The sequence below is a fragment of the Oncorhynchus masou genome, chromosome 31 (assembly GCF_036934945.1).
Source record: "Oncorhynchus masou masou isolate Uvic2021 chromosome 31, UVic_Omas_1.1, whole genome shotgun sequence".
NCBI classification, from domain to species: Eukaryota; Metazoa; Chordata; class Actinopteri; order Salmoniformes; family Salmonidae; genus Oncorhynchus; species Oncorhynchus masou.
Genome location: NC_088242.1, coordinates 25,783,401 through 25,806,185, shown reverse-complemented (window position 1 = coordinate 25,806,185; position 22,785 = coordinate 25,783,401). Strand labels below are relative to the sequence as shown.

General features: G+C 44.4%; 2 protein-coding genes across 2 annotated transcripts; both read right to left on the bottom strand.

Annotated features, from left to right (window-relative positions):
• Positions 1-15,935: 15,935 nt before the first annotated feature.
• On the bottom strand, positions 15,936-18,280 carry msrb1b (methionine sulfoxide reductase B1b). The gene is made up of 4 exons (XM_064952876.1): positions 18,133-18,280; positions 17,697-17,839; positions 17,412-17,529; positions 15,936-17,217 (listed from the first exon to the last, which is right to left on the bottom strand). The coding sequence occupies exons 1-4, from the start codon at positions 18,185-18,187 to the stop codon at positions 17,207-17,209; spliced, it is 327 nt and encodes a 108-aa protein (XP_064808948.1). The 5' UTR covers positions 18,188-18,280; the 3' UTR covers positions 15,936-17,206.
• Positions 18,281-18,619: 339 nt separating this feature from the next.
• On the bottom strand, positions 18,620-20,080 carry neurl2 (neuralized E3 ubiquitin protein ligase 2). The gene is made up of 2 exons (XM_064952875.1): positions 19,021-20,080; positions 18,620-18,886 (listed from the first exon to the last, which is right to left on the bottom strand). The coding sequence occupies exons 1-2, from the start codon at positions 19,829-19,831 to the stop codon at positions 18,771-18,773; spliced, it is 927 nt and encodes a 308-aa protein (XP_064808947.1). The 5' UTR covers positions 19,832-20,080; the 3' UTR covers positions 18,620-18,770.
• Between the last annotated feature and the right edge of the window lie 2,705 nt (positions 20,081-22,785).

The window sequence follows — 22,785 nt, the reverse complement described above, 5'->3', positions numbered from 1 at the left end:
GCGGGAATCCAGTATCCGATGGACGGTATAAGCCGGCTGGCCTCCAATGACACGAGGCGGAGGGGAGGTCTGTCTGCCGGGACAAGGGGAGAAAAACAGGTTTTAACAATGAAATGTGAAATGTGGGATTAATCTTAAGGGATCTGGGTAAGTGTAGGCGATAAGAAACTGGGTTAACTCTCCTGGCAACCTTGAAGGGACCGATGTATTTTTGGGACAGCTTGCGAGACTCCACCCGTAGAGGTAAGTCTCTTGTGGAGAGCCAGACTCTCTGGCCGGGGCGCAGGGTAGGCCCGGGACGGCGACGTCTGTTGGCTTGTTGTTGGTACCTCTGTGAGGAACGCATAAGATTAAGACGGGTCTTCCTCCACATAAGCCGACAGCGTCTGACGAACTTCAAGGCTGAAGGCACTCTGACTTCTGCCTCCTGGTCCGGGAACAATGGAGGAGCATAGCCAAACTGACACTCGTGCGGGGACATACCAGTGGAGGAGGAGCGCAAGGTGTTGTGCGCGTATTCGGCCCAAACAATAAAGGATGACCATGTGGACGGGTTGTCACGAGTCATACATCGGAGGGTGGTTTCCAGCTCTTGATTCATCCTCTCTGTTTGGCCGTTGGACTCCGGATGGTACCCTGAAGATAGACTGGCAGAAGCCCCCATGAGTTGGCAGAAGGCCTTCCAAAACCTTGAGGCGAACTGGGGACCTCTGTCAGAAACCATATCTTGAGGAATGCCGAAGACTCGGAACACATGATTAATTACCAACTCAGCCGTTTCCTTGGCAGAAGGTAACTTAGTCAGAGGGACGAACCTGGCCGCCTTTGAAAACCTGTCGATTATGACTAGGATAGTAGTATTGCCATGGGATGGAGGAAGTCCAGTAATAAAGTCCAATGAGATATGGGACCACGGTCTGTGGGGAACAGGTAAAGGGTGAAGGAGTCCTTGAGGGCGGAGGTGAGAAGATTTGCCCTGGCAGCACACGGGACAGGCATTGACGAAAGTGGCAACGTCTTCTCTTATGGTAGGCCACCAGAACTTACGCTGGATGAACTCCAAGGTGCGACCTACGCCCGGATGACAGGTGAGGTGAGAGGAGTGCCCCCACAGAAGGACCTGAGTCCTCACTGCCTTGGGGACAAACAACCGATTGGCAGGACCTCCTTTCGGGTCTGGTTCGCTAGCTTGAGCACGTCTCACGGTATCCTCAACTTGCCACGAGATCGGAGCCACAATCTTAGCAGCAGGAAGGATAGGCATGTCCGTGTCATCTCGAATGGCAGGAGCGTAGACTCGGGACAGGGCATCCGGTTTGAGATTCTTCGACCCGGGCCGATAGGTGAGGATAAACTGGAATCGATTGAAGAAAAGAGACCATCTAGCTTGTCTAGAGTTCAACCGCTTCGCCTGCTGGATATACTCCAGATTTTTGTGGTCCGTAAGCACTTGAAACGGGTGAGAAGCCCCCTCGAGCCAGTGTCTCCATTCCTTCAATGCCATCTTAACCGCTAGGAGTTCACGATCCCCCACATCGTAGTTCCTCTCAGTCGGGGTAAGCCGGTGTGAGAAGAAAGCGCACGGATGAAGCTTCTTGTCTTCACCCCTCTGAGACAGGACAGCTCCAACCTCTGATGCGTCTACCTCCACCACAAATGGTTCATCCGTAGTCGGTAGTATCAGGATGGGAGCAGAGAGAACGCGCTGCTTGAGTCCTTGGAAGGCCGTCTCAGCTTCTCTTCCCCACAAAAACCTTGCATTGCCACCCTTGGTTAAAGCTGAGAGAGGGGCTGCCACCAAGCTGAAGTTCTTGATGAACTTGCGGTAAAAGTTTGTGAAGCCCAGGAAACGCTGAACTTCCTTAACGGATTTGGGGGTGGGCCAATCCGCTACCGCCCATACCTTCCTGGGGTCCATTTGGACTCGACCGGGTTCCACTACAAATCCCAGGAATTGTACTGGATGAATGGAATTCACATTTTCCGGCTTAACGTACAGATGGCTGTCCAGGAGGCGTTTGAGTACTTGTCTGACATGCTTAGTGTGTTCTTGAAGGGAGCTCGAAAAGATGAGGATGTCATCCAAGTAAACGAACACAAATATGTTAAGCATATCCCTAAGCACATCGTTTATGAGCGCTTGGAACACCGCTGGGGCGTTGGTCAGGCCGAAGGGCATCACCAAGTATTCATAGTGACCAGTATGCGTGTTGAAAGCGGTCTTCCACTCGTCACCAGGTCTGATCCGCACAAGATGGTATGCGTCCGCAGGTCAAGCTTAGTGAAAACAACTGCTTCCTGGAGCAGCTCGAAGGCTGTGGCCATAAGGGGTAGCGGGTAACGGTTACGGACGGTTATGGCATTGAGTCCCCGGTAGTCGATGCAAGGACGTAATCCACCGTCTTTCTTGGCCACAAAGAAAAACCCTGCTCCCGCCGGGGAGGTGGATGGACGCATGAGGCCTGCTTCCAGAGCGTCCTTGATGTAGGTATCCATAGCAGCTCGTTCGGGTGGAGATAGGGAAAAGATCCGACCCCTGGGGGGGCAAGTCCCCGGAAACAGGTCGATGGGGCAATCGTAAGGTCTATGGGGTGGTAGCATGGTGGCCCTCTGTTTGCTAAACACCAGTTTGAGGTCATGGTAACACTAACTCGGGTCAGGTCGATGGATTCTAAAGACTCGGGAGTAGAACTCGGGGAATTCTGGAAAATACAAGTAGCTTGGCACGAGGACCCCACTGCTTGATAGTGCCCACAGACCAGTCGATGTGAGGGTTATGGCTGTGAAGCCAGGGGTATCCAAGGACGAGAGGGAACTCGGAACAGGAGATCAAATGAAAGTTCATCAATTCCTGGTGTTGTGAAACTGAAAGTCGCAAGGAGGTAGTGACATGATTGACAAGTCCAGATCCCAAAGGGCTTCCATCCAATGTAGTGACCCTCATGGGTTCACTTAGAGGTTCAGAGGGAACGCCATTCTCCTTCGCCCAGACACCATCCATGAAGTTACCTGCGGCTCCAGAGTCTACCAAGGCTTGAAGGTGAAGCTTGTGGTTGTCCCAGGAGAGGGTGACTGGAATGAGCAGACGGGAGTTGGACGGATGGGAGGAGGTTATGTTTCCCGTTACAGTTCCCCCGGTCTGTACGGGACAGAGCGTTTCCCTGGAGCCCGGGACACGTGGAACGGAAATGGCCCGGTTTGCCGCAATATAGACAGCGTCGCTCCCTCATCCGGCGGTCTCTCTCAGCCTGGGAGATGCGTCCAATCTGCATGGGTTCCGATGGAGCCAGCGAGGATAAAGGTGGGGACTTGGAGCTGGGACTGATAGGGGCTAGAGGTCTACGGTTGAGTTCTCTCTCTCTGACGCTGGTCAATGCGTGAGGCCAACTTGATCAGGGACTCGAGATTCATCTTGGATAGTGTCGGAAAGGCCTTTCAGAAAGCACACCGTGAGCGCCTCGTTGTTCCAGCCACTTGCTGCTGCCACCGTGCGGAACTGGATGGCATAGTCCGTCACGCTGCGCCAACCTTGGTGGAGAGTCAGGAGCTGTTTGGCTGAGTCAGAACCACTGCTTGGGCCTTGAAACACTCGTTTGAATTCCTCAGCAAAGGCAGAGTAGCTGGCACAGCAGGAACTATGGGCATCCCACACAGCAGTAGCCCAGGCCAGGGCTTTTTCCGACAGCAGGGTGATGATATAAGCGATCTTAGACCGGTCGGTGGGAAACGACGAGGGTTGTAGCTCAAAGGAGAGAGAACATTGGATGAGAAACCCTTTACAAGCACTTGGATCACCTGAGAACCGTTGGGGAGGTGGAAGACGAGGTTCAGCCAGGGGGTTAACTGCCATGGGTACGTGAATCTGAGGTACTGGGACGGGAACTGTTGCCGGGGTAAGACGATCAGATATTTGCTTAATGGAAGTCAGCATCTCCGACAGAAGATGAGAATGTCTAGCCATTAAGGCCTCTTGCTGAACCAGGGCGGCTTCGTGGCGTTGGACAGTCTCCTGGTGGTGGGACAGCATGGCAAAAGGTCCTGGGAACTGGCTGCCTCTGGGTTCATTTTTGGCTCTGTGTTTCTGTCAGGACCCGGTTAAACCTGGGTCTCCGGAGTGAGAAACAGTCACTTAACCAACTGAGCCACGAATAGTCAGCAGAACCCAGAAGATGAGGCAGACACAGCAGTACTTAAGACGGTGTATTTAATAAAGTAAAAAAGGAGAAGTCCTTCAATACAAAATGGCAAATCCAAAAGGTGGTAGGAATAGCACAAAAAAGCCTCAAGAGATACTCAAAAACAAAAACAGAATTCCACAAGAGCATCCACCGGAAACGACAAGAATACACAGAACACTAGGGCTGGGTGCTAACATACAAACACAGAGCACAGAACTGAGGGAAACTAAGGGTTTAAATACAATCAGGGGAAACGAGGCACAGGTGCAAATAATAATGGGGAACAAGGGAAAAAACATAAGGTCAAAAAGCACAATGGGGGCATCTAGTGACCAAAACCCGGAACAACCCTGGCCAAATCCTGACATAGGCCCCTTCTTTTTTCAATCTTTACTAACAACATGCCACTGGCTTTCAGTAAAGCCAGTGTGTCTATGTAAGCTGATGACTCAACACTATACACGTCAGCTACTACAGCGACTGAAATGGCTGCAACACTTAAAAGAGCTGCAGTTAGTTTTAGAATAAGCAAGGAATAAGTTAGTCCTAAACATTTCAAAAACTAAAAGCAACTAAACCTCAACTAAATATTGTAATGAATAATGTGGAAATTTAGAAAGTTGGGGAAGTTGAGAAAGTTGGGGTGACTAAACTGCTTGGAGTAACCCTGGATTGTAAACTGTATTGGTCAAAACATATTGATACAACAGTATCTACTGTAAGATGAGGAGAAGTCTGTCAATAATAAAGCGTTACTCTGCCTTCTTAACAGCACAATCAATAAGGAAGGTCCTACAGGCCCTAGTTTTGTAGCACCTGGACTACTGTTCAGTCGTGTGGTCAGGTGCCACTTAGGAAAATTTTAATTGGCTCAGGACAGGACAGCACAGCTGGCACTTAGATGTACACGGAGAGCTAACATTAATCATGTGCATGTCAATCTCTCCTGGCTCAAAGTGGAGGAGAGATTGACTTCATCACTACTTGTGTTTGTGAGAGGTATTGACATGTTGAATGCACCGAGCTGTCTGTTTGAACTACTGGCACACAGCTCAAAGGAGATGATTGTGGACTACAAGAAAGTAGGGCTGAACATGTCCCCATTCACATCACCAACAAACTATCCACTGTCCGCAGCAGCTAATGGGGATCCATAATAAATACAAATATAAACACGTCCCTGGATGGGTGGTGTGGATATGCAGATGTAGGATCTTAATTTGATCACTCTGTTCCTTCAATGCAGAAAAATGTAAAACATGTAATGTATTTAAGGTTTAAAAAGACATCTGAAGTAATAATTTCCACTTTGAAATTTCAGGCTTGATTTTCCCTTACAAAAATGTATCAATCCCTACAAAAATATCCATTAATTATAATCCACATAATAATTCACATTTTCTGTTGCTGTCAGATTATTTTCCTGCTGTAGCAAACTGGCTCAAATTAAGATCCTACATCTGTCTGTACACGCAGGTGTGTAAATACCCTTAGTGTAGCTACCCCTATGGGACAAGGCATTTCCGTTTGAACGTTTACAGGTGTTTTTAACGGCAGTAGTCAGACAACAGAGTGCCTGAACTCTCCCATGACGACGGCATTGTATGTATGTGTGCGTTTATGCATGTGCGTGTGTGTGTATGTGTGTGTGTGTGTGTGTGTGTGTGTGTGTGTGTGTGTGTGTGTGTGTGTGTGTGTGTGTGTGTGTGTGTGTGAATGATGGAGTATGCGGGTCCGTAGGGCCCATGTACACTAATAACCAAGACACACCTGTCTCACTGCTAGGGTCAATGACTATTTGTGTGTCCCTGTCCTCAATGATACCCATTAGACAAAAGCAGCTGCGGTGTGTACTGTAATAAGTACAGTATAAGTGCATCAAGTGCATATTCCTGTTTATCTGGTGTGTAGCTAAGACTTTCACACTTCTCTGAATGTTACCTTTGTATCAATCATGAACCTCATCCCCCCATTTTACCTGCCATGTATGTGGAGAGTTAGATGTTCAGGGACTGTGGTTTCAGAAGAATGCATGACAAGTCTCTGCTCTGGTCAAGCTCATTAACTCAGGTTCAGCAGTGTCCGCAAATCACCTTCAACTCAAGTCCTGTAGATGACTCTGCTTTAAGAAGACTGAGAGAGTGGCATTGTAATGACTAGGCCAGAAAGTACTACCTAAACAATGGAACTTGACTCACATGCATACAGTATTCGTGGATTTTACTGCTAAGCAAATGTAGATTTACATAATATTTTACACATAACAGTTACAGGTAATATGAGGTTAAATCCCTGTGGCTAAAATGTCACTGATCTCAGTGTGAAGAGCTACATGTCAGAGCACAACTGGTCGTCTACGTCTGCCTCAACAGAATACACTGTTCAAACCCGTTTGTGTCTTACCTAACAGCTTTGTGGTCGAGGCGCATACTTCTCTGAGGCAGCCAAAACATTGCTTTGTGTCGGTCTGGGCTGTAGGACCCAGGATTGTGAAGTGATGTCTGGTTTCTTCAGCTGTACTCTGATTACACATTTCTGCTGCCCAGTTATCTAACGTTCCGATCATCCTGTGTGTGTGTGTGTGTGTGTGTGTGTGTGTGTGTGTGTGTGTGTGTGTGTGTGTGTGTGTGTGTGTGTGTGTGTGTGTGTGTGTGTACGTGTGTGTGTGTGTGTACGTGTGTGTGTGTGTGTGTGTGTGTGTGTGTGTGTGTGTGTGCGTGTGCGTGTGCGTGCATAACCAAGACACACCTGCTGTCTCACTGCTAGAGTTGGTGACTTTATTTGTGTGTCCCCGTCCTCAATGATACCCATTGGACAAAAGCAGCTGCAGTGTGTACTGTAATAAGTACAGTATAAGGTCATCAAGTGCATATTCCTGTTTATCTGGTGTGTTGCTAAGACTTTCACACTTCTCTGAATGTTACCTTTGTATCAAACATGAACCTCATCCCCCCCACTTTACCTGCCATGTATGTGGAGAGTTAGATGTTCAGGGACTGTGGTTTCAGATGAATGCATGACAAGTCTCTGCTCTGGTCAAGCTCATTAACTCAGGTTCAGCAGTGTCCGCAAATCACCTTCAACTCAAGTCCTGTAGATGACTCTGCTTTAAGAAGACTGAGAGAGTTGCATTGTAATGACTGGGCCAGAAAGTACCACGTAAACAATGGAACTTGACTCACGCGCACACAGTATTTGGTGCATTTGACTGCTAAGTAAACATTTATTTACGTAATGTCTTACACAGTTTCAGTTAATATGAGGGTCAATCTCTCTGGCGGAAAAAATGTCACGTAGCTCTTCACACCGAGATCAATATCAGAGTACAGCGTGGCACCACTGGTCATGTATGTACGTATGCCACAATAGAATACACGGTTCAATCCCGTGTGTGCCTTACCGAACTTCAATCCCGTGTGTGTCTTACCGAACAGCTTTGTGTTCGAGAGGCAATCAAAACATTGCTTTGTGTTTGGCTGGCCTGCACTACCCAGGATTGTGGAGGGATGTTCAGTCTCTTATAGGACGAGTCATGACTGGAATACATTATACACCTATAAAGTGGGTAAAACAGTATGTAAACATTATTAAAAACATTTAAGGATCGGAACCTTAATCTAACTGCCTGTAGCTCAGTACCTGAAGCAAGGATATGCATATTCTTGATACGATTTGAAAGTAAACACTTGAAGTTTGCGGAAATGTGAAATTCATGTAGAAGAATATAACACATTAGATCTGGTAAAAGATAATACAAATAAATAAATGTGTTATATTTTTATTTTATTTATTTTTTTAATCATCTTTGACATGCAAGAGAAAGGCCATACATTCAGATATTATTTACCTTCACAGGTGAATCTATCAAACCAATTGGCATGATAAAAGTGTTTTGTTGTTGTGCACTATCCTCAAACAATAACATGGTATTTTTTGCTCTAATAGCTACTGTAAATTGGACACTGCAGTTAGATTAACAAGAATTGAACATTTATGCCCATATAAGACATGTCTATGTCCAGGAATTGGCTGTGTTTACAACGTCATTCTAGTCACATTATTGCATATTGAGAAACAACTGTCCTGGTTAGGGACACCGATCCCGCAGAGGTATTAATGTGCCCAGTGTTCAATGACTATGTACATAGGGCAGCAGTCTCTAAGGTGCGGGGTAGAGTACCGGATGGTAGCCGGATAGTAACAGTGACTAAGTTCAGGGCAGGGTACTGGGCGGAGGCTGGCTCGTGGTGACTGTTTGGTCTGGAGATACAGTCTAAGCTGTTTCTCAGTCTCTCATCCCAGCATTGATGCACCTGTACTGTCTCCGCCTTCTAGATGGTAGCGGGGTGAACAGGCCGTTGGTCAGCTGGCTAAGGTCTTTGATAATCTTCTTGGCCTTCCTGTGACACCTGGGTGCTGTAGATGTCCTGGAGGGCAGGCAGTGTGCCCCTGGTGATGCATTGGGCTGACCACATCACCCTCTGGAAACCCCTGCGGTTGCAGATGGTGCAATTGCCATACCAGGCGGTGATACAGCTCGACAGGATGCCCTCAATGGTGCATATGTAGAAGTTTGTGAGGGTTATAAGGGCCAAGCCACATTTCTTCAGCCTCCCAAGGTTAAAGAGCTGCTGTTGCACCTTCTTCACCACGTTGTCAGCAGGGTAGTAGTGAAGGGTAAACGCATGTAAAACAACATTTACGTTACCTTTTTATTTGTGAAATAGAACTTACTCACTTTTTTATTTTGTTAATGATTGTTTACCCATTTATTATTGCGTTCCCCGCATTGATCAATGCTCAGAACTCTAACATTCTTGAACAAATCAAATCAACATTTTATTGGTCACATGCTCCGAATACAACAGGTGTAGACCTTACAGTGAAATGTTTACTTACAAGCCCGTAACCCCCCCAAAACAATTACGAGGAAATGTTTTTTTTTTAAATGAAAGAGCAGCAGTAAATAACAATAGCGTGGGAATATACAGGGGGTACTGGTACAGAGTCAATGTGCAGGGGCACCAGTGTTGATGGTAATTGTGGTAATATGTACATGTAGGTAGAGTTATTATAGTGACTATGCATAGATACAGTGCCTTGCGAAAGTATTCGGCCCCCTTGAACTTTGCGACCTTTTGCCACATTTCAGGCTTCAAACATAAAGATATAAAAAACTGAAAACTGCAGTTCACAAATGCTCTCCATCCAACCTCACTGAGCTCGAGCTGTTTTGCAAGGAGGAATGGGAAAAAAATTCAGTCTCTCGATGTGCAAAACTGATAGAGACATACCCCAAGCGACTTACAGCTGTAATCGCAGCAAAAGGTGGCGCTACAAAGTATTAACTTAAGGGGGCTGAATAATTTTGCACGCCCAATTTTTGATTTGTTAAAAAAGTTTGAAATATCCAATAAATGTCGTTCCACTTCATGATTGTGTCCCACTTGTTGTTGATTCTTCACAAAAAAATACAGTTTTATATCTTTATGTTTGAAGCCTGAAATGTGGCAAAAGGTCGCAAAGTTCAAGGGGGCCGAATACTTTCGCAAGGCACTGTAATAACAGAGAGTAGCAGCAGTGTAGAAGACATGGGGGGTGGGGGAATGCAAATAGTCTATGTAACCATTTAATTAGCTGTTCAGGAGTCTTATGACTTGCCTTGCGGTAGCAAAGGAAACAGTCTATGACTAGGGTGGCTGGAGTCTTTGACAATGTTTATGGCCTTCCTCTGACACCGCCTGATATAGAGATCCTGGATGGCAGGAAGCTTGGCCCCGGTGATGTACTGGGCCGTACGCATTACCCTCTGTAGTGCCTTGTGGTCGGAGGCCGAGCAGTTGCCATACCAGGAGGTGATGCAACCCGTCAGGATGCTCTCGATGGTGCAGCTGTAAAACCTCTTGAGGATCTGAGGACCCATGCCAAATCTCTTCAGTCTCCTGAGGGGGAATAGGTTTTGTTGTGCCCTCTACACGACTGTCATGATGTGCTTGGACCATGTTAGTTTGTTGGTGATGTAGACGCCAAGGAACTTGAAACTCTCAACCTGCTCCACTGCAGCCCCGTCAATGAGAATGGGGGCGTTCTCAGTCCTCCTTTTCCTGTAGTCCATAATCATCTCCTTTGTCTTTGATCACGTTGAGAGACAGGTTGTTGTTCTTGCACCACATGATCAGGTCTCTGATCTCCTCCCTATAGGCTGTCTCATCGTTGTCGGTGATCAGGCCTACCAGTGTGGAGTCATCAGCAAACTTACTGATGGTGTTGGAGTCTGTCTGGCCATGCAGTCATGAGTGAACAGGGAGTACAGGAGGGGACTGAGCACGCACCCATGAGGGGCCCCCGTGTGGAGGATCAGCGTGGCGGATGTGTTGTTACCTACCTTTACCAACTCGGGACGGCCCGTCAGGAAGTCCAGGATCCAGTTGCAGAGGGGGGTGTTTAGTCCAAGGATCCTTAGCTTAGTGATGAGCTTTGAGGATACTATGGTGTTGAATGCTGAGCTGTAGTCAATGAATAGCATTCTCACATAGGTGTTCCTTTTGTCCAGGTGTGAAAGCGCAGTGTGGAGTGCAATAGAGGTTGTATCATCTGCGGATCTGTTGGTGCGGTATGCAAACTGTAGTGGGTCTAGGGTTTCTGAGATAATGGTGTTGATGTGAGCCATGACCAGCCATGTGAGCCATGTGAGCCATGATCTGAGTTCTAATCGAGCTTGCTTTTCTGCGATTCAGGTATGCTCATTATGTTCCCCTGCTCCCCCGGATTTGCCAGCGCATTCATTCAGCAAATTCATTCACCACTCTGTCCAACAGCAAACTCTGCCCATGGCATAGGCCGAGACGTGAAACAACTATGGCCTTCTCCTTCAATTTTTTTTTAAGGAGGTGAAGAGGAGATAGGACACAAGGAGTATGCAGATTAGATTCTTCCAGTGTCCTTGCGAGATGCTGGACATAACATCCCTCAAGTCATGCTGTGTCAACAGACATCCCCCCTAACAAAACTACCCAGACGCTCAGAGAATGAGTGTACAACTGGTAAATAGTCGCTGATATTTCAGCCAGATGTGCTCTGGCTACTGTAGCTATAATCTTAACAAAAGATAGGCTACTATAAGTTCTCATAAAATAATCTTGCTTTACAAAGAGTAGTGAGACGGACTAGGCAGGCTGCAATGCAGGAGGCAAAGGAGACACAGAAAGAGGAAGCAAGCTGAGAGAGAGGTTAGTAGTACAGTGGTTCCCAAACTTGCGGTCGGTGGACCCATGTGGGGTCCCCTAAAATTTAAATGGGGTCCCATGAGAGAATCTTTATTCTCATCAAACACATGTATAACTTGTTTCTCTTGTTTCTCTTGTTTCTCTTGTTTCTCTTCTCTTTAGAATACAACATTTTTTAGTCCACTAAGGGCATTTTACACTGGTGCACTTTATCAGTTTACGATATAGAACACTGAATTGCAGTGCAGCTCACAAGAGATACTAAGAGCATGAAAGTAATTAAAAAGATAACAAATTTAAACATAAACATCTGCACATCCTATTTTTCTGGACTTTTCTAGTGTCCAAATGAGCTATTCTTGGAGGGATGTACATTTTGTGTCATTGTTAACTACAGGAAATTACATTAGGCCTTCTTCCCTAAAGACCTGCATGAAAATGCAATCAAACAATACAGTCCTGAAAATATAATATGTTTTGGTTTATATCGGTAGTTGTTCGTCTTCTCTCGATCGCCCACTGAAGTTTATAGTTTACCCACCTTTTTGTACCACTGCATCACTGGTTGTCAGTGATGTACAAGCTGAGGAACTTGAAGCTTTAGACCCTCTCCGCTGTGGCCTTGTCGTGCTCTCTCTGCTGTCTCCTGAAGTCCACAATCAGCTTCTTTGTTTTGCTGACATTGAGGGAGAGTTTATTTTCCTGGCACCACTCCACCAGGGCCCTCCTCCCTGGAGGCTGTCTCATCGTTGTTGGTAATCAGGCCTACCACTGTTGTGTCATCAGCAAACTTGATGATTGAGTTGGAGACGTGCCTGTCCACGCAGTCATGGGTGAACAGGGATTACATGAAGGGGTTGAGCATGTACCCCTGTGGGGCCCCTGTGTTGAAGATCAGCGTGGCAAAGGTGTTATAGCCTACCTTCTACATGTAAATAGAGTGAAAGTGCAGTCATGTGTTGGATCTGTCATCACTGCTAGGAACATTAGCCTCATCGCGAAGCCTGGGGAATTTCCATAGAAGAAATAAACTGAAGAGGGGTCGGAACCCTGTGTAAATCAGTGACACCTCGCAACATATCAAATGGCTTGCATTTTACAATGTTTGCAGCACACTGGTTTTCACGGAATTTCTGTTATTACGAGATTAGCTATAGCTGCAGCAAGAGGGGAGAAATTATCTACAATGCTGGCCATATCAATATTTTACATTTTGACGTTTCTGAAGTGATATTTGGCTGTAAAGGCTAGCATGAGGGACAGGAAGTAGATGGCAACAATGAGGTTCGTTTTGAGAACAGTCAGCTAACCTTGTAAGCTACCTAGGTATAACTAGCTAGCTACTAGCTAGTTATATTTCTTTCATGATTATAAAGCCAACAAAATGTTAATAAAAACAGCATATTATTGACCTAAAAGGCGGGCAGTGTTAGCCCAGTCATTAGCTTATCCTTCAGTAAGGCCATTCTACTGCCAATGTTTGTCTATGGAGATTGCATGGCTGTGTGCTCGATCTTATACACATGTCTGCAACGGGTGTGGCTGAAATAGCCATATCCACTCATTTGATGGGGTGACCACATACTTTTGTCTATATAGTGTATGTGATTAATCAACGTTGACAGTAGTTCATTTTGAAAAATAGTTTAACAATTAAAACAACTTTAAACACTTCACTTGAAAGAATCAACACTTCATCACTTCAAAATGTACAAATAAGCTAACTGGTATGTAAAGATTAGATATCTTAGTCTAAACAACAATAGATAATTGAGTAGAAACAAGTAGGATATTATTACTAAAGCAGGATTTCTAGTGAACAAAAAAAAAACTCCATACGAGCCCTGGCCAACCTTGCTCCTCTGATCCCTTACCTACTGGGTGAGCAGACTTCTATTCCAGCCCAGCAATAGCACCCGTGATTATCAACTCATTAGATTTGGTAGCAAAGCGCGGCCATGTGGACGAATGGAGACAAGGAATAAAGTATGTTTGTCACCAGAGCGGTTTAAAACATGATGTGACGTTTAACTTTCCCAGCATAATTCACTGTTAATTTCATGAAAAATTAATCGCAGGCCGTCGGCCACACTTGATGACTTTGACTATAACTTTGACTATCCTACCGATCCTCGACTTCGGCGATGTCATTTACAAAATAGCCTCCAACACTCTACTCAGCAAACTGGAAGCAGTCTATCTCAGTGCCATCCGTTTTGTCACCAAAGCCCCATATACCACCGACCACTGCGACCTGTATGCTCTCATCGGCTGGCCCTCGCTACATATTCATCGCCAAACCCACTGGCTCCAGGTCATCTATAAGTCTTTGCTAGGTAAAGCTCCGCCTTATCTCAGTTCACTGGTCACCATAGCAACACCCACCCGTAGCACGTGCTCCAGCAGGTATATCTCGCTGGTCATCCCCAAAGCCAACACCTGCTTTGGCCGCCTTTCCTTCCAGTTCTGTGCTGCCAATGACTGGAGCGAATTGTAAAAATCGCTGAAGTTGGAGACTTAATATCTCTCTCACTAACTTTAAGCATCAGCTATCTGAGCAGGGTACGGCTGCAGCTGTACACAGCCCATATGTAAATAGCCCATCCAACTACCTCATCCCCATATAGTTATTTATTTTTTTGCTCCTTTACACACCAGTATTTCTACTTGCACATCATCATCTGCACATCTATGTTAATTTGCTAAATTGTAATTACTTTGCTACTATGGCCTATTTATTGCCTTACCTCCTTACTCCATTTGCACACACTGTATATAGATTTTTCTATTGTGTTATTGACTGTACTTTTGTTTATTCCATGTGTAACTCTGTGTTGTGGTTTTTTGTCGCACTGTTTTGCTTTATCTTGGCCAGGTCGCAGTTATAGATGAGAACATGTTCTCAACTGGCCTACCTGGTTAAATAAAGGTGAAATAAATAGAAAAAAATAATGATAACTTGAAAACTAACACTTGAAACTAGCATAGGCAATAACTACCTGAACGGAAAACAATGAAGCCCACACACACAGCACCCGTTCTACGGGCGTGTGGGGGAGGGTTCTTGAAATGTAATATCCAATCAAAATCTTGCCGCTAGGAGTCAGCGGACCATTCAACCCGTTTTTGCAATACATTCATCCCGTTTTTGCAAAAGGACACTAGAAACACTATAACAAAGATTATTTATATCTGACAAGATACATGTCTCTCCGCTCTAACAATGGTTGTTGTCCACAAAGTGGCCCGGCGGGCAGTCTAGCTCCCGCCTATCCTTTATTTTGATTGGTGGATACATCTAATTATTGTCATCCATTTTTGAATATTCAATGAGGGTTGTTGACGTCAATGGCGAGAGATGCTACTAGCCTCATTTTATGAATATACATAGCTACCTCGAGACAAGTCCGATATAAAGTGTTTTTCTCAAAGTTGCTGGGATGTCTTGTGTCCTACTTATATCAGTACTCTCATAACAACTTAAGCATGACGGAACTTCTATTAGATCAAATAAACCTCAAGTATTAGCCAAATTCAACACTCATTGACCTCCATGCAAACACTCCTTGCTTGGTGGGCGAAACAACGAAAAAACGCCACCTGCTGGAGGGAAACAGATTGTCTTCCTCTTCTTTTCTGACGACAATGACAACAGCCAGGTCAGACAGTTTAACCCTAATGGAGTTGAGATCATATGTTGGTTTTCAAAGGGCATAACTGAGGGATACGTAGGTCAAAATGTATGCATTTATACTCATGTTTAGGTCTTCAGTGTGTTGATTATATATGTTTAAAAATGTCTGAACTCTGCTTTGTTTTAATGGGTTCTAGTACACTCTCTTAAACATTGAGTCATACAGTAAATGTTCACTACAAGGATCAATCTTTTTAAAGAAAATAAGCATTACACTTGTGGTGAAATCCACAAAAACACACAGCAGCTCCCTCAAGACACATACAGCAGGGTAGGAACTGCTTCAGAAACATGTCAAGAGCGAGTATGTGATGCGTAAGAGGGAAGTGTGTCTGTCAGTAGTGCTGGTACAGTAAATGATACCCCTCTGAGTCTAGCTGGTCTGCAGGGCCACTCCTTCCCCCACAGGGTCCGTCTGTGCCACTGCCCACAGAATGACTTCAAGCTGGGGCACAGAGAAAGAGACCAGCCCTGGCCCCTTGGTACATAATCAAATAACTAAAAAGCAGCTTGCTGCCAAAATGTTGGTGACACACTGCATCACGAAGACGTTAAACACAGTACGGTGTATAATGTTCAGCTACATTTTTTGTGAAAACAATCTACACCTCGAGTTCCACCAACCTAAATCTGGCCAATTCAGGTGAGTGTTTTCCTTACTTTAAAATACTCCTTTCCCACAACCAGGCATGCAAAATCCGATGCGCCAAGCTGGGGGGTGCTTTCAGTGGCTCATTTACAGAGAGATCGCCCCTCCAGCTGGACATGAATTGCAAATGTCTATTTCCTCAATTCGAATGGATTTCTCAATTTCTGAATAAATAATGAGAGACAATGTAACAGAGACAATGGTTTTAGTAAACTATAGTCATTTATTGTTATCAGTATAATAGAATCATGACCGATAAACAAAGCATCTGCATTTCATCAGTGCAATTGTATTAATACCAGAAAAATCATTGTTTATTCCATTTGCATTGCCAGTTAGAACATGTATTAATTAAAAGAATGTCATGGGAATCACACAACAGAAGACTCCAAGTCATAAATGACATACGAGATCATAAAAATTATAAGCAATCATGCTAGTCAATTCAAGTATGCCATTTCACATGGCTCAATGTGCAAATATACGGTAGCAATGTTAAATCACAAATGGTCCATTCAACCAAAATTCAGCTAATTGTTCAATATTTATCTACATAATATAAGGAAGTGATATTTCAATGAGTAGTATACATGTACATCAAATGCATAGATGTGATAGCAAGCCTGCGTATGTCTTTGGCTAAATTGCAGTGAGAGTTTTTTTCAAGAACATGACACCTTGCACCAACTGTGTCACCTCCTTACAGAATACATGGTAAGTATATTCAAATAAATAATCAAATAACTCAATACCAAAAAAAAAAAAACTCAAATTGCTTCACATGCTTGAACTGCTACAAAGCAATGGAATGCAGATTAGCATAAAAAGTATATAATCCACCATAGGCTTATATCTCAATGTAACCTATATCTTAATGTAACCTATATCTTAACGTAACCTATATCTTAATGTAACCTATATCTTAACGTAACCTATATCTTAACGTAACCTATATCTTAATGTAACCTATATCTTAACGTAACCTATATCTTAACGTAACCTATATCTTAACGTAACCTATATCTTAATGTAACCTATATCTTAATGTAACCTATATCTTAATGTAACCTATATCTTAACGTAACCTATATCTTAATGTAACCTATATCTCAATGTAACCTATATCTTAACGTAACTTATATCTTAACGTAACCTATATCTTAACGTAACCTATATCTTAAAGATTAACTAGATCTGCATGCTTATTATAAGAGGTTTTCAAGGAATGCTTTTAGATCTGTGATGCACTGAAAAACACTACCACGTCTATAGAACAACTATCTTGGGGAAAAATAATGTTTCTCTAGAATGTCCCTGTATTCCAGGCTGGTCATAGAGTCATCAGTGTACAGGGTGTCCCTCCTGGGCCTTGTTCCTGTCCACGTCACATACTGACCAGTCCCTTACACAGGGCTGTGATGTGAGGCTACAGCTACCTGCTTGGGCTCCTCAACTCGACTTACTGTTTGTCTGTAGCAAGGTGAGGAGAGCGAAGAGAAAGAGAGAGAGGAGAGTGCATTTCATTACACACTCAAATAGAAAAGCAAATGTGAGTCAAAATATGGACGTTTTTATTTTGACAAAGGCAAATCCTCATTCAACTAGGTTCATATTAACACAACTACACATAACCCAAACAGTTATTTTTTCTTTTGGCACGTTACCTTTATTTGGGACAAACTTGAGCGAGTTGCTGAATATTCAGAATCGTGAGATGCCTTCCTCCGGACCGTCGTTGACAAACTCATGGCCCAGTCCGTTACCACACTTCCCACAAAGCACCTGGGACACCATTACCACAACATTACACCACTATTGAGGTAAGAAGAGACACTGATTTTGGGGTAAACAATCCCATTAAAGGTCAACTCTGATATTTACAGCTAAATATCAGGGTTTAGAGGCACAATCTGGGATATTCATGTAAATCTCTAGGAGAGACAGCCTACCTTGAAGGCTGTGAGTGACTCCATCATCTTGGTGACACTGTCCTCTTTGATGGTCTCAGTGAAGGCAGGCCACGGGGAGGAGTGGGGGAACTTAGACCTGCTGGAGAACAGCGGGTTGTTGCACTGAGAACACACATACATACCTAGAGAGAACCAGGTAGAGGGGTGTAGAGGGTTACGTCATCATTAAGGAAAGATACACATTATGTACATAACAAGATATTTATATTGCATTATAATATATGTAATGGCTATTTTAGATGTAGTGAGGTTTTTATACAAACCTTGTATAACACATAAGAGTAGTAGCCTAACCTGCAGCTTAGATAACTGATTAATTAGCCTGTAGTAACGTTCAGTAGTATTTAATCCTGAAACAAGAGCAAGTTACAACACCAATCAAAGCAAAAATGTGCTTAATCACATAAATACTCACCAGGTTTGAAATGGTCTTTATAGACCTCGCCATCAAAAAAGGAGCAAAAAGACATTCTGAATGTAAAGGAAGAACACTATTTGTGGAGATGAGCTTTGACAGCACCACTTAAATAGACTGCCAGCACAGAATGGATCGGGCTACAAGATAAGCTTCCGCACATGTGACCAAGTTGTATTATGCAAGCCCTGCCCACGGTTCAAATCTTGACCACTAGATGTCAGTGTTGGACAAACAGTGAGACAACAAGTGACTTGGAGAAAGTCCTGGCGAAGCAAGTGAGTTACAAGAAGCCTAAGTAAGTGATACATCTATAATAATCTTCGGGACACACGAACAGCGGACACACATAACTGTATGGTAGATATAGGAGGAAAATAGATCATAAGAAGTTGATGTCATCCATTTATTTACCAGTTTTCCAAAAAGGCATCTCTGACAGACAAAAAATATTAGGTCAATCATCAATTAAAAACATAACTGGTAAGAGACCAGGGATTCATTGTAAAGAAGATCTCAAAAATATAAACACATTAAGTACATTTATCTTTTCTGAAATGTAGAAACCACTTGGATCTTAAGTTCGGCTCTCGTGAGAAGCTTCTTCAGGAGGTGCTCAGTCCAAAGTGCGCTGTCTGTCACTCATACTTGCAGTAGTGTTTGAGTCTCTCAGGCAGTTCCAGCCAGTCCAGAGCCATCCTGTGGACTATGTTTTTCTGGATGCACTTTCTACACAGAGTCTGCAGGGAGGAAACTGAAGCAAGGGATGAGAAAAGAAAGAGAGAAAAGCCTTGTTAAAACTAATTAATAGAAACTACAACGACCTCAATCTGAAATACTTGTATGTGTATATTGTATATGTTTTGGTTTCATTCACTTGACACTTACATCCATATTCCACCTGGACAATGCGAACTTGCTTTGTAGCAGAGTACACATCAACCACAGCAAACAAAGGCTGAAGCATTGGGATGCCCTTAGCTGATGCACCCATATCCTCTCCGTTAATGACAACATGCATGTCAGCCAGGCCCTGTCCTTTGGGCACATACAGCACCCCTATCCGACTACGTCTGGCAGTGGGGGGGAGGGCATTGGTCTTGTACAGGTCATCCAAGATGTGGCTGTAGCGTCCGGGTCGACTCCGACCAACCAGCTTGTCCATGGGGATATTAACTTTCTCAATGTGCAGGTGGGAGTCTGTGAAGAACGTCTTGGGTTTGGGATTAATCGCTTCTTCTTCCACATCACCACCCCCCAGCCTAGGTAGCCTCCTACCTCCCTCTTCCCTACCATCCCCTAACCTATGACCCCCGGCCAACGCTCCATCTCCTGCCCCCACTCCCTCAGGCGCCACAGCCTCCTCCTCCACCACCCGGTTGTGGTTTCGTGTGATAGCAAACACCCAGCTGTCCCCCAGGTCCATGAGGTCCGGCAGGGAGTACTCAGGCACCGTTTCGAAGGTCAGAGGGTCTCTGGCGGTCAGCCCGATCCGCAGGTGGCCACACCAGCCCAGCTCCTTCTCCTCGATCTCCACCAGGAAGATCTCCCCAGGACTCAGCGGCTCTCTGCTGAAGCACACCCCGTTGGCAAAGCTTTCCACTCGGGTAGCCTGGGTCCCCGTAGGGTCTAGCCGCACGTTGGTTCCATGGATATGGTGGAATTCCTGAAACTGGTCAAGAAAAGGTAAAGGTTCCATGTCACAAAGTGACTTGGTGGACTGGATACAGCTGCTTCAGTGGAAATGATATGCCTAAAGAGTAGGCCTGTTGCCTGTGGATCTGAATCAAATAATACACTCCCAACCGAAACCATACAAAAGGTGTACAGTGGCCCTCTATCCAAAGCTCTTACGGTGTCTTCCTTATTTTGAGTAGAGTTGGTAGTAAATTCATGGTCATTGTGCAGACACACACTCGCAACACACAACTACCCCTTAGCCTAGTGCTTATCTGTTGGCTACTCAGGGAAGTTTCTGGTGCCATGGAGAGGGCTATTTTTGAACAGCTGCATATGTCAACAGATGGCAAGGTATGCAAGGGGAGACCCATAAACACACACATGGATGGAGGGGGAGTGGTTAGTTAGAGAACCCCCTGGGCCCAAGTGCTCATTTAATTTCACTATATAATATGCACAGTATTATACACTAGTCTAATTATCATAATGCCTATATGCCAGATAAGACCATGGATCTACAGTATTATATTATTAAGTCTAAAGTCGGAACAACATTGTCTGAATACAATTTGTAGATAAATCAGTCATTAGGCCAATATACTACAATATAGAGTTGTCTAATTGCTGTATGATAATACCTCATTATCATAGTATCGTATGTTAATAAATTCATATGTTGCTAGATGTACTATCTGATAGCAGGTTTCTAAATATAGTCAGTGCAAATGTATTCTTATGTAAATCAGTCATTATAATGATATCTTAATGTCCCCCTCAGAATAAATGTGTCTTTACTCATTTATATCATGGACCTCTGAAGAAGCCAATTGGACCATGTCTGCGTCCCAAATGGTACCCTATTCCCTACATAGTGCACTGCTTTTGAGCCCTGGCAGAAAGTAGCGCACCATATAGGGAGAAGGCTGACATTTAAGATGCAGCCCGTGTCTATATGGGACTTGAAAGAGATGACTCTGCTTGATGTAGATTATGTATTCAGTATGTTGGCTCTGCTCCCATGGTAAGAAAAAAACATCAGTGACATCAGTGTTGTGTTAGAGGAGAGGGACGAACGGTATGATGTCACAGTATCGTTGAGAATAGCTACAACAACAACTGTTCCTTTGGGCAGAGAAAGGTATCCTCTAGTAGGCGGTTATCCTAGAGAGAGGGGAATGAGAGAGAAGAGAGAGAGCAGGAGAGAAAGGTATCCTCTAGTATGGGGGTTATCCTAGAGAGAGGGGAATGAGAGAGAAGAGAGAGAGCAGGAGAGAAATGTTTCCTCTAGTAGGGGGTTATCCTAGAGAGAGGGGAATGAGAGAGAAGAGAGAGAGCAGGAGAGAAAGGTATCCTCTAGTAGGGGGTTATCCTAGAGAGAGGGGAATAAGAGAGAAGAGAGAGAGAGTGGAAGAGAAGAAGAGAGAAAGCAGGAGAGATCCTCTAGTAGGGGGTTATCCTAGAAGAGGGGAATAAGAGAGAGAGAGCAAGAGAAAGAGAGAGAGGCAAAGAGAGAGAGAGAGAGAGAGAGAGAGAGAGAGAGAGAGAGAGAGAGATGGTAGAAAGAGAGGAGGGGGAGGGGGGGGTATTCCCCAGCTGCAGCAGTGAGTCTGAACACTATGCCCTGCTCCTTGTCATTTCCAGAGCTTTCTGTATCTAGGCCAAGATAGATGGACAGCCCTATTCATTATTTTCTCCCTTTCCCCTGCTTTCATAAGTGTTCTCCTGCTCCAGGCCAGAGAGCTGACTCCTGCTCATTTTATCTATAGGACAAGTTAATAAAGGTTTCTATAGAATGGGTTTGAGAGCATTGTCATAGCATCCATGGCCTGTGAAAAATAGACTAAATGTGATTGTATATTTTTTTTTATTGGCTTGCTTCTGTGAAATAATATATTGGCCATTTCATATGTGGTTTCACAATTGTTTGAATTTATATAATAAAGCTAAACCTTCTATAAAAAAAAGAGAGGTAGGCTTTAGAAGCAACACCAACTGAGCATCTCTGTTTCACTCTAGGTGTGTGTGCGTGTGTGTGTGAGAGTGAGAACGTTCGGAGAGAGTGTGTTGAGGCTGGAGTATTTAATCTGGATTAAAGTGCACTGCGGCCATGGTTTTTATAATCAGATTGGTGAGAGGAGCTCGAGAGCTTCTGCTGATGAGGCTGGAAGCGCATGTCATATCTAGAACAGAGTCCGCAAGTGGGAGGTGTGCACGAGCGCAGCGTGTGGTGGAACTAGAGTCACACTATATTTTCTATTAAAAGATCAGTGGGAAGCGCACCTTTCTCTTTTTAATAGACAGTCACTACACATCACTGAACACGAACAACCGTCAATTATTCTTACTGCGGTCCGCCGTGAAGAATTAACATTGTTGATACAAGTGGGCGCAGCAAACCAGGCTTGTGATGTGACAAGCGCGCACTGTGAGCATTTCGCAGGACATCTCTCTAGGTCGCATTTGACAACCTTGACACACCGTTATTTTGGAGAAAAAAAACTAGCGAATTGTAAGTCGTATTGGCAAGTTAAACGTGGAGACTGGAGTTCGCTTCTCGATGTGTCAGTGATAATTGAACAATACAGAAGAAGTGGTGTGGTTTGTGTCTATGCTGCAGCGATAACCAGGTAAATTGAATTCAGTTTTGGTACTTGATATTATTGCTTTTTAATTGAATATGTTTTGGAGCCTCGAAATATTTAATTTCAAGTTCAAATACTTTAAAGGGTAACTGTCAACCCCAATTTCAGCCTTTGCCCAACCCCTTCAAAATGTACATTTGACCCGGACACAAACACAACATCTCAGGTGAGAAGTTGTGGGTGGGAGGAATTGCTAATAAATATTAATTTCGTTGGTGGGTGAACGTAGATGTACCTGTCCCAAAACTTTCTCAGTAGACATACTAAGCAGAAGTCCACTGACACTCTCTGATAATAACATTGTGTGCGTCGCGAGCAAAAGACCCCCTGA

Bases quoted from the DNA above. Each gene is read 5' to 3' on its own strand.
- neurl2 (XM_064952875.1), bottom strand. From the start codon at position 19,831: ATGGAACCTTTACCTTTTCTTGACCAGTTTCAGGAATTCCACCATATC. The intron at 18,887-19,020 runs GTAAGTGTCAAG...CCCTTGCTTCAG, and splicing joins TGTCCAGGTGGAATATGGAT to TTTCCTCCCTGCAGACTCTG.